A 20407-nucleotide genomic window follows, 5' to 3' on the forward strand; every position below is an offset into this window, starting at 1 on the left:
CCTGTCATTCTCTCTACTGTCCTGTCCAAATAAAGGCATAAAAAGCCCAAAAATAAATCTTTAAAAAAAAAAAAAAAAATTCCCATAGGGTTACGTAGGGGTGCCAATATTTTTGACCCCAGTATTTTGGGAAGAACATTTATTTATTTATGATACATTATTCATTCACAAAGAAATTTGGTGTGTCCTTAAAGGTTGGATTTTTCCTAATTTTATTACTTAAGCCATTAAAATCAATTTCCAAAAGATGATTTTATATTCCTCCTTTTAGTCAACTTTAGCATGGGGTGCCAACAATTTCAACCATGACTGTATGTTAGCTTGCGATGTTGCATTCTTGGAGAAATGGTGAAGGCCAACAGACCAATACATGCCGTGGTGGTGGTAGTGCTATCCACTATTCTCAGCCTAAACAGTATCATGAAAACACCTAGACAGCCAGATAAATAGTGATCACTTACTAAATGTACTGATCTAGATTTTGGTTACCATGAACATAAGCCTATGTCAAATATCAAGCTGTTGGTAAAACTCTGATTAATTAGCTAAATGTTCTATAGTGTGTAACTATACATGGAATAGAATATACCCATGGACAGAGTACATGCTGAATATATGTCTTCTGTATTTTTCCACAGGCTAAATCAGTGTCACCTCTCTAAAGCAAGCTGTAAATTTATTGCATCGGTATTGCAAAAGACAACTACTCTGAAAGAACTTTACATGAATGGTAGCAAACTGGAGGATGAAGGACTAAAGCAGCTCTGTGTGGGACTAAGAGACCCAAAATGCCAGCTGGAGACACTGAGGTCAGTTATTCCTTTTGGCCCATTTTGCCACGATTTTTGAGTCGTGCGACTATTTTGGGGATCGGGCCGAATTTTGGCTCAGTCATGCGTCTCGCATCATGTAGTATACATGGGGTAACGAGAAGCGATTACCACCTCACGACCACCTCCCGGCCACCTCCCGATCGATCGGGAGAATATCAAACTTGTTTGAAATCCTGGTCGCCCCTCGTGAGTCTGTCGCACTGTTGAAGCACTGTTTGAGCCGATTTACCTCAACCTGTCACACTACACATGCGCGAACACAGATACGGACAACAAAACAAATGGTGTTGCCATAGTCTGCTTATTTTAAGTGACTTGGGCTTGATTTTGTGTGAAGTTGCTGGTTGCACGCAGCGCCTACACGTAGCATACACAGGGGGCATTTTGAACCTAGGCTATGCAGCTGCGTCGACTCTCACTGTAGGCTCCTCTATGACCACCCCAGAAAGGTAAAAGGGGTTCGGGGAGGGGATGCTATAACCTTTTGGGGTTGTGTGTTTATTACGGCTTATTTTCAGAGACCAGTGGGGTGTCCTACGAAGCAAGTTAGACAAATCTAGGTTATCTAGACATATCGAGGCTGCACAAAGCCTCAACTCGGGTATTAAGTTAAGTGATCCTACGACAGCAGGTATGTGATAAATTTGTCAAACTAGGCTTTCAGCTCAGATCTGTGCGCGTTCTCGTGGTTGGGGCGATTTTGACCAATCGGGAAACGTGGAGACGCACAAGACAGCCAGGTTTAAAAACGATTACTTCCGCATTTATGAGCGGTAGCGAAATCTAGGGTGGTCTTTTTTAGTGTCTAACCTATAACATCAAAAAGTCGATGGTCATCAGATATTGTATGGCATGCATGTCCATAGTAGTGACATATTTGCACGCACAACATAGTTAAAAGCGCCTTCGAGATTCAAAATGTTTGCAGAGGCGGGGCTGGACCTGTTCAAAGTAGACAGATTAGCACACGTGAGAGAACTTCGTTTTTCAAGATAATGGATTGGTTAGAATTGGTCAGAGGGCGGTGATATTTCACGATTTGAGCTATAACTAAGCACATAACCCGCTCCCGACCAGGTTTGGTTGCGAGCATAAGATACCATGGTGATACAGCGACGCTAAAACAAATCCACTTTCGTATGACAGCATACCCTGGTTTTGAGCGCAACATACCTCGCTAAGGCACTAATCGAGCTTCGTAGGACACCCCACTGCTGCGTATTACTCCTCACGTGACCTGGCAACACTGAAAGCAATTAGACAACACGGAGCCGCATGGCAGCACAGCTGATAAAGTTCCAGATAAGAGTCCGACGAGTTGCGATATGGACGTACAGTGTGAGCAGTCAAATCGCATCCGACCATCGGATCGTGTAGTGTGAGAACAGGAATCGTGAGCTGCCCCTGCGAATTCACTCGTACAGTATGAGCAGCAGCAGAATACTGTGATTGAAAAAATTGCACAGTGTATGCCCAGCTTTACGGACAAGATATTCAGTCCAACTTGTACTTGTAATAATTAACACTTGTAAAAACACCAGGCAAATGGATAAGTTAGCAAGTACTTACCATAACTTCAGTAATGCAAAGGGTGGATAAGTTCAAATGTGCTAAGAGATGGCCCTGTCACAGTCTATGGATCTAGTCATCAAGAATGCTGCCCAAACAGTGAGAAAAGGGAGCAAGTGGAATCCACAGGAAGCAGTCAAGCTTGCTCAAAGTGCATTTATATTTTTGTTCGGTATAATTTTGAAGTCAATGCTGTCTACTATCGACCTACTGTATGAAACATCTAAAGATACTAGATGAAGATACTTTCATAAATCAAAGTTGAATATACTATTTTAACATCAGAGAACACAGTACAATCAAAGATCGTATAGTTAGGAAGATGAATCATAAAGGGGGTTTTCAATGGAATGAAATGGTGCCCACTTCCGCCTCCTAAAGGGGCGTGATCAGTGACGAGTAATCGGTTTAGACCAGTGTAGAAGCAGCAGAAGCAGTGTGCCGTTGATAACAGGTGGCCTGCGCAATTAGCGGAGACAGGTCAGGTCAGGAGGGACAGGTCGTGAACAAAGTAATTTTTCTATGTATTTATCACGCTGGAAAATACGATTTCAATGTGGGAATGTTAGAAAGACGTGTGCCTTGTAGAATATGGGTTCGTTACTTGCATTGCTGAATGTAGGGCTAAGGGAATTGTCATAATCCGAGATAAGGTTTATTTATCCCGTTTGCCTCCCGTTTGCCTCCTAAATGGGAGTGGCACTACGTCACAGGGTAACCGGAATTGACCCTCATATGACTTGTCTCGCTTTATAAACCGTCTCTGGTACAATACTCAATTCATCCGTTCTATGTCCTCTTTAAGTTAATTGTGAGGAGTGACACTCACAACCAACATATTCAATATGTTACAGTTTTTCTCAAATGCTAAAACACAAAAGCCAATCCTCTAAACCAAATGACCAGTTGTCTAAACACATTTACTAAATCTAGCCACAATTTTTCAATACCATAAACACATTTCACATGAAGACACAATTCTCAAAACACAATCCTCCGTTCTCATAAATCTAAGCACATTTTTCCTTGCTAAAACACATGTTGCAAAACATATTCTCAAATGAATGCTCATGTGATGCAAAATGCTTGCCACAGTCAGCAATAACTGAACACAATGAACACACCTGGCGTCATTCATTACACACAACGACTAAAAAATGAAGACACTTGTTGCTAATGCGCACAGTGACTGTGGTGTGTGTGTGTGTGGTGTGAACGAAGAAAATAAATTTCACACCCATAAGAAAAAAAAAATTCACACCCTGATCACGTTTTCAAGAGTACTGTTGTGTAGATTCTGGTTTTTGCATTGAGTTGTGTTACAGTATTGTACTTGGATAGCCTAGAAATCTAGACGCACCCTAGTGGCCAAAAATATTTTTGCCTATACATTTCTGTGTAGTTTGGCTTGCCAGGCTAGTACTTGGAGAATTTTTGGTACTCTTCATATGAAACTCACAACTCTAAATGAAGAGCTCTTTTCCAAAACGCTATAAATCCATTCTATAGACATTACTGTACTGTAACAAATCATGTTACCATATTTACAGTATTTGTGTGTTTCAGGTAATAAAAATGCAGCTGTTTTGTTTTTATTGAGTGAAGATAAATTACTGTAACTAAACATAACCCAATTACTTGAAAAACAAAATGTAAAAAATATATTTATGAAAATTCATTAGTAAAATGGTGGATATAGCGTTTTGGAAAAGAACTCTTCAAATGCCTAATCCTCTGCAGAGATCTAAGAAGATCCGTTACTCTATGCATTGGCAGTTATGAAACAAAGAACCTTCTCACAAATTGAGCATTGTGTTTTCAATTGTTTTGCTGTAGTGTGTAATGATGTGTATAGTGTTTACATTTTTGAAAGCTTCGAGCTGCTCTTTTGGTGTGAAAGTTTGAGTTTTGAAGTGATAAGGTGTGGTTGTGCTTATGTAGCTTTAGAAAAGGGTATTGTGTTTAGACATTGGGGAACATGGAGGAAACGTTTGTGAAATGTGTTTTAGCATTTGAGAAAAACTGTAATAATATTCAATATGTTAATATATTTCTTTATATAGGGCATGCCGTGTGTGTGTGTGTGTGTGTGTGTGTGTGTGTGTGTGTGTGTGTGTGTGTGTGTGTGTGTGTGTGTGTGTGTGTGTGTGTGTGTGTGTGTGTGTGTGTGTGTGCGTGTGCGTGTGTGTGTGCGCGCGTGCGTGTGTTTGTATGGGTGTGTATGTTTTCATGTGTGTGTAGACAGTGTGAACAAACCTTTTTCAGACCAAGGATCCCTTAGCTCCTTGGGCTGAGACACTAAGCACAGACCCTCACCCCCGCCTCATTATGCCTCAAATTTAGGCCTGATATTCCGATCTTATACTAGGAAACTAGGTGTCAGTCACACACACACACACACACACACACACACACACACACACACACACACACACACACACGTGCTGCGTTTACATGAGAGCTTTAATTCTGAATAAAACAAACTTAATTCTGAATAAAACTTAATTCCGCTTTAAAAAAGCACATGTAAACGCTTATTCCGCATGAAAATGATTATTGAATTCCTTGACCATGTAAACCTTTATTCCGCATAAAGTTTATTCCTTTTGTTTGGAGCATGCTCGTACGAGGAGGAATTAGAAGAAGCTTGTTTCATTGCAAATTCGTCTTCTTCCTCCATTCTCCGACACTCTTCTCCTCCTCAGCTATACGTGACGCGTGATAATAATCTCGAGCTGCTGCTTAAATAGTAAGCCTATTATCAGAATGACAGCGAAAACAGTTTTTATTATGTATTGTCCATGCTGTAACGTTAACATGAGATGACACTACGCTGAAATTTCGGTCATAACTAAGACAAAAAATAACAGTTAAATGAGCAGCACAAACAACTCAAATAACACTACCAGTATATACTGGTACAGTTGATATAGAAAATATATATAACAATTTAAAAAACGTTGTGCTTTTGTTTACTTACTGCTGACAAAGTTAGGCAGACACTAATGGTAGTGAATGGGGCCAACAACGCGAATGTCAATGTTAGGAACTGTTGAGCTCTCCATAACGCGGAAGTAGCCTGGAAAAACGTTCGCCATTGTTTCCTCTGGAGGTCTGGGAGTGTCGCCACTCTGATTTATCTACCGCTCTGGCACAGATATGGTGGGACTTTTACTCACTGAAACCTGATTTTTCCACCTCTGATGGACCCATTTGCATCAAGCTTTATATTGTTAGAAACGCAGTCACACTTTTGAATGGTTGTGCATAATTTCCTCATTTTCATCTAAGATGGCCGCTAGAGTGCATCATGAGGATACAGGTAGTTGGTTGGTACGAAGATGAGGAAGAAGAATAAAGTTGAAAGTAGTGTGTTACAGGTCTCTCTGCTCTTACATTAATTACTGGTATGAAACACCACATTATTCTACATTGGTTGAACACACTACCAATTCCTACTAGAGCAGGGACATCCCACTCTTCAAAAAATGTCTAAAGACCCAGCTCTCATAGCACTACTTACAACTGGTTTTGTTTTATCTTCTGTCATTTTGTTATACAGACTTGCTGACAGCAACCTCTCGGAGCGGTCCTGTAGCATTCTGGCTGATGTTCTACAGTCACCAAACTCCCTGATAGAGCTGGACCTGAGTCACAATGACTTGAAAGGTTGTGGTGTTCCATTTCTCTCTAAGGGTCTATGTAGTCCTCACAGCAAACTGCAGACATTAAGGTTGGTGTGAAACATCTCTTATAGTAAAGGATTGTTATTATGACCAGTGCAGCACATTTTAGGTTGGAGTTATATTATGATATCTTCTCCCTCTTTCTCACAGGCTCTCTAAGTATATGTTAATACGGTTTGTCATCTTGCTTTCTCTCTTGTTTTTCTCTCTCTCTCTCTCTCTCTCTCTCTCTCTCTCTCTCTCTCTCTCTCTCTCTCTCTCTCTCTCTCAGGCTCTGTGATTGTGGTATCTCAGATGATGGTTATGTTTGTCTGGCTCTGGCTCTGATGTTAAACCCCTCCTGTGTGAAAGAGCTGGATATGAGCAACAATAATCCTGGAGAATCAGCACAGAAGCTGTTATCTGCTACACTGAAGGATCCTCACCGTAAAATTGAAGCACTTCAGTATGTATTCTAGAAACAGAAACCAGTTGCATTCTGGATTTTTGTCACAATGAAATTAGGAAATGGCTTGGGCTGCTGAGCACTGTAACCTGAATATATATTATGATATAACTGTTCAGACTGCAAGTCACATTGCAAAAAAGTTGAGTTACTTCAGTATGTACTCTAAACTAAAGAAACAGAATTGATGTATTAATTGATTTTATTTGGCCACTTAAATATTAAATATGAAACAGTACTCTGTGTCATACATTAACATGCGTAACTAGTCAGGGATATGATATAGTAAAGCCCAAAGACTTATATCATATAAGGCCAGTGGGAGACGACTGTCTGGATTTTTATGATGACTTGATAGTGACCCAGGTTTGATATAGTCTATGTACAGTTAGGCTCATAAGTATTTGAATCCATGCTAAAGCTGACTAAAAGATTAATATAAGATCATCTTTTTGGAAATTAATTGGAGGGAATATCCAACCTTTAAGGACACCAATTGTCTTTGTGAATGAATAATGTAGGGGTCATAAGTAGGCTTTTCTCACCCCTATATTAAATTCCCATAGAGGCAGGCAGATTGTTATTTTTAAAGGCCAGTTATTTCATAGATTCAGGATATTATGCACATTGTTAAAATTCCTTTGTTTTTTGGAATTAAAACAGCCCCACATCATCACATACCCTTCACCGTACCCACAGACTGGTGTGAGGTATTTTTTTAACCTTTTTTTTTAGCCTATTAACTGGTTTGATTTGTATTGAGCTCCCAAATTAACCAATTTTGGTGGACATGTGTGTTATTGCTATCTCTAGTCAGAGACAGAGCTCTGGCCTAGGGTGTGGCTTAGGGACTCTATAGCGCCACCTAGCGCAGTGTCTATTGTGGTTGACCCATATATTCACGAAAATGAACCAAATTTGGTGGGCTTGTGCGTTATTGCTATCGATAGTCAGAGACAGAGCTCTGGCCTAGGGTGTGGCTTAGGGACTCTATAGCGCCACCTAGCGCATTGTCTGTTGTGGTTTACACGCACATTCACCAAAATTAACCAATTTTGGTGGGCATGTGTGTTGCTCATGCACATGCCCACCAACACGCACATGTTGCTTTGTTAGTTTCCGAAATGTCACAGGTCTCCGCACCGCAGGTGCTCGGGCCCGCCATCGCCGCTTGCGGCTATATTTATAGTGTGTTTTTGACCTTTGACCTCCGACATTTGAAAATCATTTTTTTTAAATAGTTGTGTTTACACTGAATTATAATAAAAGGTAATTTCATTACATCCACTTTACTCTCATATAATTATTGCGGAGGACCTCTAGAATATAACCATATGTGCCACTTTTGCATAGATGTTTTTAGTTAGATGAAAAACTTAAAAAATCTCAAGGTATAGCTGACTGCCTCAAAGTGCCTGAAAAGGCCCCGGACCTCCAAGTGTTAAGATCAATTTCGAAAAGATTATTTTTTTATGTATCTTTTTAGTGAACTTAAGCATGGGTTCAAATACTTATGAGCCTAACTGTATGTAGGGAACTGTTTAGTGCATGTAGTGGTTTTCACATTAGATTAACTGTTTGGCTAAATGTGTGATGCACTAATGGTTGTTATGATGGCTATGCTGATGTTTCTGAACAGAAGCAATTTCTTCACTTGTGTGCAGTGTTAAGGAAATAGGTCCACAGAATTCCGTATCAACAGGAAGGAGTTTATTCCAGTTGTCCAATGTAGTAGTCACAACAGTATATAAAAACTGATTCCTATCCTGCGTGTCAAGCCCACACCGCTGAATGCCATGTCTGGTGGGCGCTGACCTTAAGGGGCCTAGCCCAGTTAAGGGACTTTTGGCAATATAGTTTATGTGTCACAGGGTGCATAAATGCATACCCATAGACAATTTCTTCTGTATTTTCCAACAGGCTAAATCTGTTTCAGCTCTCTAAAGCAAGCTGTGTAATGATTGCATCAGTATTGCAAACAATAACTACTCTGAAAGAACTGGACATGAGCAATAACAAACTGGAGGATGAAGGACTGCTGGAGATCTCTGTGGGACTGTTGGAAGACCCAAAGTGCCAACTCGAAACACTGAGGTCAGTTATTCCTTATGGACAGTCTGTGAATCCTGTACATGTAAAGGGTGGGGGAGTTCAAATGTGCTAAGAGATGGCTCTGTGTCACAGTCTAAGGATCTAGTCAGTAAGAATGCTGCCCCAACAATGAGAAAAGGGAGAAAAGGGAATCCACAGGAAGCAGTCAAGCATGTTCAAAGTGCACAGTTTATATTTTTGTTCAGTATAATAAGTCACTGCTGTCTACTACCAACCTACTGTATGTAACCTTAAGATACTAACTGATGCAGAAGGGTGAAATAGTTTTAACACAAAGAAGTGTCCATCCAACACGATCAATATATTAATGTAAGTTACCTTTCTATATGCCCTGTGTGTGTGTGTGTGTGTGTGTGTGTGTGTGTGTGTGTGTGTGTGTGTGTGAGAGAGATCATACATTTTTTTGCTGTACTATAAATTGTCTCAGAAATAATTACGCTTGTATTTGAGGCAGGCCTTCATATCTTATGTGTGTTTTTATTGTGAGACATGCATTTTGTTTCTCTGCTAGCTTGCCCTCTTCCCATAGTGCATCATCTTGCCTTTGCAAGACCTTTATCCTTTATCTGAGCATCCACTTGGCTGGCTATCACCATACTAAGCTCAATCTTTTAAGATTAGAGAGAAACTCCACTATGAGAAAGAGGTGTTGTTAATTCAGAAAACAATTTTACAGTAGCTGACTTGGATACTTTAGCAGTGTCCTCTGCATGTGCATGAGCCATTGCCCAAGTAACCACACAGGCAGTGAAACGCCATGCTGGCACGGCGCACATTATGTGTGGCCCAATTGACCTTTGGCCAGCGTTTGATTGACAGACAATCTGACCAATCAGAATGCTTCTAATACCGAGCTCATGGATGTCCGCCGTTCTGTCCGACATCACAGCATCAACACAGCTGTTGACCTTTCATTTACTGTCTCAGCTTATTCGGTTTCCCCCCTCCAAAATGGTCAAACGGTGTTGTTATGGCACTTGCAACACTGACTTCAGATACAAGGACTGGGAAAATGTAGACAGATAGAAAAATGTTTACGTTGGATAAAGTTATGCGGACGACCAGCAGCTGAACGTCAACACATTAAGAAATCACGGCACAGCTACTAGAAACATTTCTACGTTTGCTCAAAGGTAAGTCGTTTCAATTCTATATCGATGTAGGACAGATTAATGTTTTTGTACATCATGGTGTGGCATTAAGGTAAACGCGAACATTATAGTTACTTGTTAGCGCTAGTTGTAGCTAACTGCTGTTACTAACGTTATGGATATGTCCTAACAACGCCAGCGTGCCGTTAACTTTAAACTTAGGCTATCGCTTGTATCGTCAGAACTGTAACGTTGTATTTTTGTTTTAACGATAACCATTAGATATTAGGGGTGGGAATTGGCAAAAGAATGACAATTCGATACTATTGCGATATTTGGGCCACAATCCGATATTATTGCGATTCTAAACATATTGCGATACAACAAGTATTGCGATTTGATTCTGCGATATATTGCTATTCATGTCTCTCATATTGTTCGTAGGCATTACAAAAAATAAGGAAAATAACACTGTTCAACTCACTTTGTCATGGCATGGTGCATATCAAGGTCCTTACTATTTGCTTTTTGTTGTAAACCGAAGCACACCCACACTTTCAATTTGAAATTGCCGTTGAATGCACAATAAAACGGCACAACAAGTGCCACCTTGTGAGCGTAGTATCTTGAATTTCCCCCTTGGGGATCTATAAAGTATCTATCTATCTATATCTATATATCTAGCATATTTAATGTGATCAGAGTAAACCCTGAGTAAACTCGCCTCAAATAAAAGTAAAATAGATAATTAAACTATATAATTAAGTATTGCGATACTTTGAGCTACTCGTATCGATATAATTGCATGCACAAAATATCGCGATACTGAACAGAATCGATTTTTTCCCCCACCACTATTAGATATTGGATATTAGCTCATTCAAATGTCTGCGTAATTCACTAAAGCAGGTTAGCGACTTAATCTAAACGTGTCAGCAGTAATCTCCCAGCTAGCATAGGCTACCATGGCAGTAAAACTGTAGCCTACACTGATTTTAAAGCTTTGTGAGTTGCAAAGCAAGTTGGTGTGGGATATTTTATATGTGTGGTTCTTTACCATGTAAACTCAGTATTTCTATCATCTTTCACCAGCACTTTGTTGAAGGCAAAGCGACCCAAGACCACCCTGATCCTCTGCAGCATCACCTTATGATCACCCATCATCTGTAACGCGCCCACCACAGCTGCGAAGAAAGCCACAGCCCCCCAGCAAGAGCTAGGCTAGGCCTACTGAAACCATAAGGCAGGCCTATTCAACTAGTGGCCCGCGGGCCAGATGTGGCCCGCTTCAAATTTCCTGTGGCCCGCGTGTCTCGTCATGAGAATGAACTCGCTTTGACGGGTGTGCATAGATCTTCATATGATTGGCGAGTAGCGCACTGTCGGCCCGCCCCTATTGGCCAGACTAATTCTTCCAGTTATCTTCACTCAGAGAACACAGCACATCACTACACAAACTGACATTTCCAAATGTGCAACTAGTTTTTTTAAATGTTATCATTAAATGTTGATTAAATTACGATTTCTTACCGCCAAAGATTCTAAACCTCGAGCGTGCGCAAATCAAAAATGTTACAATCATACCCGCGGTCTCCGTTCCTCCGAGGCCTCGGGAAAGTTAGTGAAGGAGCTGTGGTTTGTAGAGAATTGCCTCTTGACTTTATATTCCTTCTTTACATCGATGGATTCGTTGCACAATAAACATGAAAGTCTCGTACTTGTTGCAGAGGGTAAAATGAACGATTCTCGTTGTCAATTAGACGTTTCTTTAGACAGAGCCATCTTCACTCCACTCGTGGGAATGTTATTGTTTGTGATTTGCGCAGGCTCGAAGTTTAGAATCTTTGGCGGTAAGAAATCGTGAAATAGATAAACAGAGGCAGAGCTGGCATTACTTTTTCTTTAAATTCAATGCTAAGTATAGGCCTATTTGAGAGATTGGCGCTGTAGGCTACTGTGTGTGTTTGAAACACATGAGCCTAATTATCTTGAAGTAGGCTAGTTAAATCAACACTGCAATTTTTCCCACTGATGCATGATATGGCAGCTATCAGACATCAGGTATGAAAATACTATGGTTAGCCTGGGTGTTTTCAAATACTTGTATAGTTTGTGTGGCAGCCTATCACCTGTCTGAGAAGATTTTTTTATGGATATGGATAATAGGCTATGTTCTTAGTTTCTATGCCAGTGTATAAAATTCAAGTGAATTGAACAGAATTTTACTCTGATTTTATCAAATATTGTTGGATACAATTATTTTGCGGCGTCTTATTTTATGCGGCCCCTGAAAACCCAGTGATTTTTCCATTCGGCCCTCTTGGAACTGAAGTTGAATAGCCCTGCCATAAGGTAAAGGATGTCTTTCAATTTAAATGAAATTAAGAACGGACATGCAATGACAGATGATTTCTTTATTAAAGATACTGTGGTACAAATCTCAGTCACATACTGTTAACAGTAACAGTTATGGATATATCCATCTGCATAGGGTCATCATGGAGCATCAGGACCCTACTCCACACGCCCTGGACACTACTCTACACACCCAGGACACTACTCCCCACACCCTGAACTGTGCTATTTAAAGCTTTTGCCCGTTGCATGAACACATTTTGCAAAACTTCGCTCACTGTGCCAAAACTCTACACACAATAACATAACGCAACACTAGAAAATATACCTTTCATATCTGTCAAAGTGAAACTCTACTATCAGTACGTAAACTCTGCTATCAAAACCTAACAATCCTTTGTCAAAATAAAACTCACTTGCATCATATGCTTTCAGATCAGGAGAAACCCACTAGTCTACTTTATATAAAACATATTTGCTTGAATACATTTTGCAAAACTTCGCTCATTGTGCCACAACTCTACACACAAGTAAACATCAAACAACACTGGGAAATATTAGCCTACTATTCACATCAGCATTCACAATGGCTAAACTGAGGGCTTTTTGTAGCTGGCTGATTGGTGTTCAGTTTTGCAAGTAATTGCCTTCAAGTGTGTATAAATGAGTAAGTGTGTTGCAGAATTGCAACTAGAGTGCAAAGCAGCACTTTTGTTTAAGGTATAGGTGCATGTTTGAGATATGGCAACAAAACTTCAAGTTGTGTTACTTTAGTTTAAGCATGGGTCTACAGTGTTCAAACAATGGGCAAAATCTGTAAATTAAACATTGTGTACATATATTGACTTAAGAAACGCAAACACCTTTATAATTTATTTATGTATATTGTTGGTCATGCCTGTGTTTTAAAATGGCCCTTGGTCTGACATTAAAAATGATACTCTTCAACAACATGTGGCTCTGTTTTCTTTACAGTAATGTCATGTTGCAAACCTAATTTAAACGTGGGATGCCACCTCTGCATTAACGTTCTACGTGGCTTGTCCCATTGCTTGGGCATACTTGTCGAAGACAGTAGGGACATCTTTTATGCCACTTGTTTTCCACTGTTCGAGTTGGTATAACACGGCAATGACACGAGAGCAGCTGCCATCACCACTGAAACAAAATCGTTATGCATTGACGGTCATTATGCGTGACATAGCCTGCGATAGCCTACTTATGACAGGATAGTCAGCAGACGCCAACAGTTAGTTTAAGCTAATATCAACGTATGCACTACCCTTGTTGACACTTTTAGTGCGAATCCGCTAACAAGACGAGCGTCAGATTTTCTTTGGCTGGGATAAACTTCTCCCCTAACGCTGATTGTGCATGTAACGTTAATGTTGTGCCCACATACATTGTCAGAAAGGTTCTGCTTCAATCATGATACACACATTTATTCTGACACTTTAGATTTTTTATATTTCAATAGAAATACATTATCTGACAATGTAAAAAAATATGCTGCTAGGCCGTTAAGAGTTAGCAAGCCGCTAGTAAGACTATCGACAAAAATGTACCTACTAGGCTACTCTTTTTGTAGCCTACATAGGCCTATGATCCCGATATGAATCCATATGCCTTTTTCTTTTTCTTTAAGTATATGCTGGATTCAAGATATAATAAGACAATGTCATCTGGTATATCGCTTAACTTTCCAAATTCCATCATTGCGTTACTTTTGGCGTCTATGTTTACTAGCCAGCTGATGTCTGACAGAATGTCGGACTTGACAGCAGAATTCTCCCACAATACAGGGGGGGCGTAATTAGAACGCTCCTGGCGAAAGGTCAATTAGATGGCAATTGTTTTTTAATCAGTAGATGTTCCTCTCTCCAGCAACAGTAAAACCATCCACCAAAGCCACTGCAAATATGAGATAATAAAATATCCGACAACAATGACCGACATTTAGAGGGAGGAAAATTCTGCTTTCAGTGGTGCAGATTACCCCCTAGTGCACCTTTTGGTCTTTAAAACTATGCTACTTAGGCTCTATGGGAATGTATAAAGCTTATGCTCATGTCTTTATCAGGATAATCAGGGTAACCACTGCAATTTCAGTCATTTTCAGCCATGAATTGTTGGATTTCTGAGGGTCTCTGAGAGGGGTCCCAGAACTCCATAACAAAAAAAGCTGGAAGGTTTTAATTATATGGCTGTTCATAGTTCCACATACTTATCACATATACAAAGTATGAGCCGACCCCCATCTTCCTACCTCTGCCTGGTTTTCTCATGCAATGACTCTTATACTGTTCAACAACAACAAGATTACACAAGGCCTCAAAAGTATCAACCCCTTCTGACAAGAGCCAGCGGTGAAAATTCCCTGGCCACCTCAGCATGAGTTTGTTTGTCGGTCTTTTTCCAGTTACGAAAGCGCTGACGATATGCTTCGGGAACTAACTCATAACATTTTCAGACAGCACTCTTAACACACCTATAAACTTTTCTGTAAGGAGGAGGCAGAGCAACAAAGACCTCCTGAGCTTTTCCGACTAACACAGTTTATAAGCATATTTCTCCTTGTCACTCCAATTTCTATCGGAAGCAACATTTTCAAACAAAGAAAAGAACATGTCTGGATCTCGTTCATTAAATTTGGGAAGAAACATAATCATACCAGACGATCCGCCACTGGCGGATATTTTACCTTCAGCAATCATATTAACCCTCTAACCGCCCGGGTTTTTTTTGATTTTTGCATAAAAAATTCAAAAGGCCATGGCTTGAAAGTGGTCAGAGATAAAGTCCTACTGTAAATGTGAAAATCATTGAGTATGAACTAAAGTTTATAAAGGGAGTACATTTACTCATCTAATTTGCATATTATGACGTCACAGGATGGAAATAACGTCAAATTATGCACATTTCAGTAAATACTGATTGTTGAACACATTTGAGCAGTTTTACTTTGATTTTTGTAATTTCTCCGACATAACAAACAAACAGGACCACAGCCACATGTAAACCAACAATAGTAAACTATTAGTATTATCACAATCCCTATGTTACTATATAATAAAGTAGCCTGGTCAAATCAGTTCCTATCGCGGATGACTTTGTAGTTCTTCAGAGCCCTATTTTTACTAGACCTGCTGTCTATACCATGTCAGTAACAGACACTAACATCATGATTATCACTGGCACCAAGCACACCATGCTTATTTGAACCCTTTGGTCAACATTGCTGCAGGTAAACATTGACGTACACACGCAAAGACCCACCTCCATTTACAGACGCATCTGGACTGTCACTGCCAATGAACGACCGATCATAATCTCCAAAAGGCAGATATTCTCCTTCAGAATCAGAGTAGGTGAATGGCAGACCCAAGACTTCATAACACACGACTTTGTTTTTTAACATTTGCCGTTTTTCTGCTTCAATTTGTGCATAGCGATCGCGCATTTCACTTCCGCGTTATAAACAGGAAATGCGTCTTTTTTTTTTTGTTTCTCGCGAGTAATACAGGCACTTCCTGAAAACTTTTTTACTCGAATTTGGGCTTGAATCGAAGCTCTGGATGTCTGCCAACTAGTGGTGGAGAGTACAAAGGCGATTTGTCACCCTACTCGGATCTACCGTCTGTTTTAATCAGTGATGTTGCTTGTCGCCGTACGGCGCCTTGGGCGGTTAGAGGGTTAAGCCTCTTATGCTCAATTTCCTTTTCCAAACCTTGATTTTTAAGTTTTCAAGCTGCATTTGCAAACACTTTCTTGCGCTTCTAATTTCTTTTGCTCGAGCTGTTTGCTCGTGCCCCCCCCAGCAGCACCTTTCCTTTAACTTGCTATGAATGGAATCAAATTAATTTTATTAGTTAATTAAAGTAGTTCATTTAATGATCTGCTATGCTAAACAGCTAATCTTTAGTCAGTGCTGCTCCCCCCTGATGGAGCTGTAAGAAACTCCTCCACTGCACTCATGTTTAAAAGTAATGTTACTCACCATTGAACAACCAACGCTCATACAATACACACTTCAAATGGATCTTCCAGACTAACCAACCCCAAATAATTACCACACAGTGTATAAACAGCTTAAGAAACAGGACATACCAGCTGTATCTCAAACATTTACCCACCTTATACTAACCTAGCTTCACACTGTGCCCAAGAGTCAAGTTCTTTACTAACTGATACTAATGGAGTTGTGTCGTAGCCTGACTCCGCCTGTCTACATACTTCCACTCAATTTCTTTCCCCCACAGTACTCCGTCTGGAATAGCTTGATCCACCCTCGTTTACTCCGGCTTCAGGATGCCCGACCAACCGTTTAAGTTGTAAGCCTTGTGCAATGTGAAGTCCCCTTGAGTGTGTGTCTGTGTGTGTGTGTGTGTTAGAGAGAGAGTGTGTGTATCTGTGTGTACAGTATCTGTGTACAGTATGTGTGTGTGTGTGTGTGTGAGAGAGAGAGAGAGAGAGAGAGAGAGAGAGAGAGAGAGAAAGAGAATATGTGTGTGTATACTGTAGGTAATAGTGCGTTCGATTAACCTTCCGAGGACGAGATCCGAGGACGTTGCCTAGTGACACGCACGAGCACGCCCCCTTTCCTCAGAAGGCGACCTCGTCTGCTCGTCGAACTCAGAGGAGACCGAGGGAAGTTTCCGAGACAGATTCCAAGATGGCTGCGCCCATATTCATTTGTAAATATTAACGGTTTTCATTGTGTTTGGACCGCTTTGGTGGTTTAAATGACGATTTCAATCACTACAATGCCTTACTGCGTCTGTATCACTGCCTATGGGAATGGAAATCGGCCTTGTTGTGAGTGCAACATTGAATGAAGACTTGTTTAACTGCAGTTGGTAAATGTAGCTAGAGTTGCTAACAGAGGCTAAAAGCTAAGCTAGAAGCTAAACACGCCTGGAACTTGGCCAGTGCTTCCGCAAAACGTGACGTCTATGTTTGGACGCGCGAAAGATGAAAAAACGGTTGAAGTGCAGACGTGACATCACACCCGAGATCCGAGGCAGCTCGGAGAGCATAAACGAACGCACTATAAGATACAAGAAGAATTGTTGTATAATGACTATTGGCGACTATTTCACAAAGTAAGTCGCCGAGCAGCTGACTGGGGGGAAGATATGCCAGACGCGCTAGCTATCCAAAGCTTCAGGACATGAAAGTTCTCCAGTATGAAAGTTTAGCGTTCTTTATTCAAAACAAATCTTCACGGCATTAAAGCACAGTTCATACGATATCATCCACAGGAGCAGTAAAATCCACAGGCTGAGTGATAATCCACAACACGTCTTCAAGCACAGTAGGATAAAGTGCGAGTGCAAATTCCCAGCGGGATAAAGTGCAAAGAGCGAGACTCCAAGAAGGATAAAGTACAAAGTGCCAGGAAACGTTAAAATACTAAACCATACTAGCGTTAGCGGTCAGCAAAAAGTAGGCTTCCCCCATCACCTACTAACTAACTCTCACCTAGCGAGTGAACAGGTGATATTACGAATCGCTACCGCCACCACCATCATGTGACCAATCAGTGCACGTCACCACGCAGACACACCCAAACACCAGACAAAATCCCATATCTGTCCGTAACAATGACCGTACTGTTGGTGGCATATTCATGGTGCGGTCCATTTAGACTGCTTCAGACAATCTGACACTTCTGACATGTTGTAAACCTTCATTAAACAACAGAGTAGAGCATATGAAACATTTTAATTTGAACTGTTAAATAAACAAATCTGGTATCAGAGGCTGAACCATCAGCCTCACATCTACAATAGAAGGGGGTGGTTATGTTAACTACTATGTAAACTGTGATGGCCAGTTAGCCATCACATTTTAATTAGGTAGGGACCAATAATTCATTTTGAGCATGATTGAAATATCTCATAGCCTACCCAGTGAGAGGCCTGACCCTGGTGAGTGTCACAGAGCTTGTCTGATGGAGGTAACATGTTTTGGTTTTCACCCAGGATAGCTAAATTGTGCATGTTCCCATGGTGATCACATGATTGCAAGACTCAAGGGTAGCCTATGTGTTATTTTAATAAATAGAAAGCATATTTTCTATGGTCTGTTTATGTTTATGCAAGACGTTTTATTATACGTTTTTCATTTTCGAAAGGGGGGAAAGAAAGCTTCAGATGAAATGATTTAGTGGACCCCCTGCAGTACCTCTGCGGGCCCCCGGTTGAAGATCACTGTATGGGAAAAATGTCCGTGGCTTATGTTGATTTACTGTGGCATCTTGTAAACAGTATCTTACTTATTTTTCATTTTCTGTAATATTTCTGTAATCTCATTTGGTATACAGACTTGCTGACTGCAACCTCTCAGACTGGCCCTGTGAAATTGTTGCTGATATTCTACAGTCACCAAACTCCCTGATAGAGCTGGACCTGAGTCACAATGACTTAAAAGGTTGTGGTGTTCCATTTCTCTCTAAGGGTCTGTGTAGTCCCCACAGCAAACTGCAGACATTAAGGTTGGTGTTAGACGACTCTTAATAGTTAAGTATTATTATGATGAAAAGTGCAGTACATTTTTTCTTTTAGTTTTAGAATGACAATTCTCTCCCTCTCTCTCCCTCTCAGGCTCTGTGATTGTGGTATCTCAGATGACGGTTATGTTTGTCTGGCTCTGGCTCTGATGATAAATCCCTCCTGTGTGAAAGAGCTGGATATGAGCAACAATAATCCTGGAGAATCAGCATATAAGTTGTTATCTGCTACACTGGAGGATCCTTACCGTAAAGTTGAAGCACTTCAGTATGTACTCTGGAAACAGAAACCAGTTGCCGTCTGGATTTTTGTCTCTAGCTTTTAACAATTACATTAGGAAATGGCTTGGGTTGCCGACACTGTAACATGAATATATGTTCCGTTCAGACTGCATGTCGAATTGCAAAAAAGTTGAGGCACTTCAGTATGTACTCTAAAGAAACCGAATTAATGGATTTCATTTGGCGAGACAAATATCAAATAAAAAATAGTACTCTGAACCAGATGTACTTACGTTTTTGCGCCCATTTCAGGCGTAACATGCGCGTCAAAACATGGTGAGGTATGTACAAACAGGTCTCACTGAAGAAAAAACGCAGATTGCCTGTTGGGAGCTGAAAACTGCTATTTGCGTTTTTCTGTGTCATGCATATGCATTCTTGGGAGGATCATCTAAAAAGTGGTTGTATCACACAAGCACATGAGAGGAGAAGTGCTAATAGCGACTGATTAAGCCATATGTATGAAACAGCGCACGTCTATTTTGCGTTGAAAAACTTCCGCCTTCTAAAAGCAGGTATAATCCAAATTGTGGTTAAATGCGTCTTATTAGAAAAACTTTTAGAGACAGCTGAATCAGTATTCATAGAATCAGTTTTCTACATTGTACTATATCAAAGGCAAGCATCATTTTTGTTTGCCTCTCTAATATCGTAGTTTCTCTTTCACGACATAGCCTACACTTCCCAATCTATTAGACTAGGTATTAAAGGAATAGTTTGGTATTTTACACTTTAAGCCTGTTTTGAATTGAATTGAATTGAATTGAATTGAATTGAGTTGAATTAGGCTGCGAAACTTGCTATAGAAAATCGTTGAAGACTCTGAGTTGCACATTTTTAAAAACAAACGTTAGGGGTGTTTTAAGGACAGAATCGTCCTGGCCCATAGCGAGCAATGCTGAAGCCATACAGAGAACATTTTGAAGCAGACAAATTGCAGCAACAGGACCAATCTTCGAATTTTCGGTGTCAACCACTCGTTTGCATCCTAGGCAATACAGAAAACGAGCTTCAAGTGTAAAATACCGAACTATTCCTTTAAGTCATATCCCTAGTCTACGTGCAGTAAATAGTTCAAGTTTTTTTTTTAAGTGGATTAGAAGAACTACTAGGCCAATACTCTGTCTGTCGCTGCTCGTTTACATCTCTTTGTATCATGTATTATTGTTAAAGGAATAGTTCGGAATTTTGGACATAGGACCTCATTTCCAACTTAGTCGGGGTGATATCTGTCGGTGAAGACTATTTTTAGTGAATTTCTGCCCTTCCTTGAGTTGCAGCGTTCATCTCGTGCTAACCTGGTGCCTGGTGCCACTGAAAACACTCCACAGAACACCCGAAACAAATAAATAATAACGTCAGACTATTGATGCCCATGCCTGTGTTGATAGAACAATGTTAGAAATAAAACTAACCTTGCATCGCATTGCAATAGCCTACTTTGTTCCCTGTATGGCAGTGGTGGATTGATATTGAGAAACTAGTCCCTCAAAATATAATAAATCATTGAGTTGCAAGGTTAG

At 40.4% G+C, this 20407-nt stretch overlaps 1 protein-coding gene across 1 annotated transcript in view; it reads left to right on the top strand.

Annotated features, from left to right (window-relative positions):
- The window catches only part of LOC134082546 (protein NLRC5-like), a 176473-nt gene that overhangs the window by 126867 nt on the left and 29199 nt on the right, over window positions 1-20407 (top strand). The window contains exons 20-25 of the mRNA XM_062538339.1: window positions 639-809; window positions 5965-6135; window positions 6360-6533; window positions 8454-8627; window positions 18417-18587; window positions 18697-18870. Of these exons, the coding sequence (XP_062394323.1) occupies window positions 639-809; window positions 5965-6135; window positions 6360-6533; window positions 8454-8627; window positions 18417-18587; window positions 18697-18870 (1035 nt within the window). The remainder of the gene's footprint in view (window positions 1-638; window positions 810-5964; window positions 6136-6359; window positions 6534-8453; window positions 8628-18416; window positions 18588-18696; window positions 18871-20407) is intronic.

The sequence above is a fragment of the Sardina pilchardus genome, chromosome 1 (genome assembly GCF_963854185.1).
Source record: "Sardina pilchardus chromosome 1, fSarPil1.1, whole genome shotgun sequence".
Taxonomy (NCBI): domain Eukaryota; kingdom Metazoa; phylum Chordata; class Actinopteri; order Clupeiformes; family Clupeidae; genus Sardina; species Sardina pilchardus.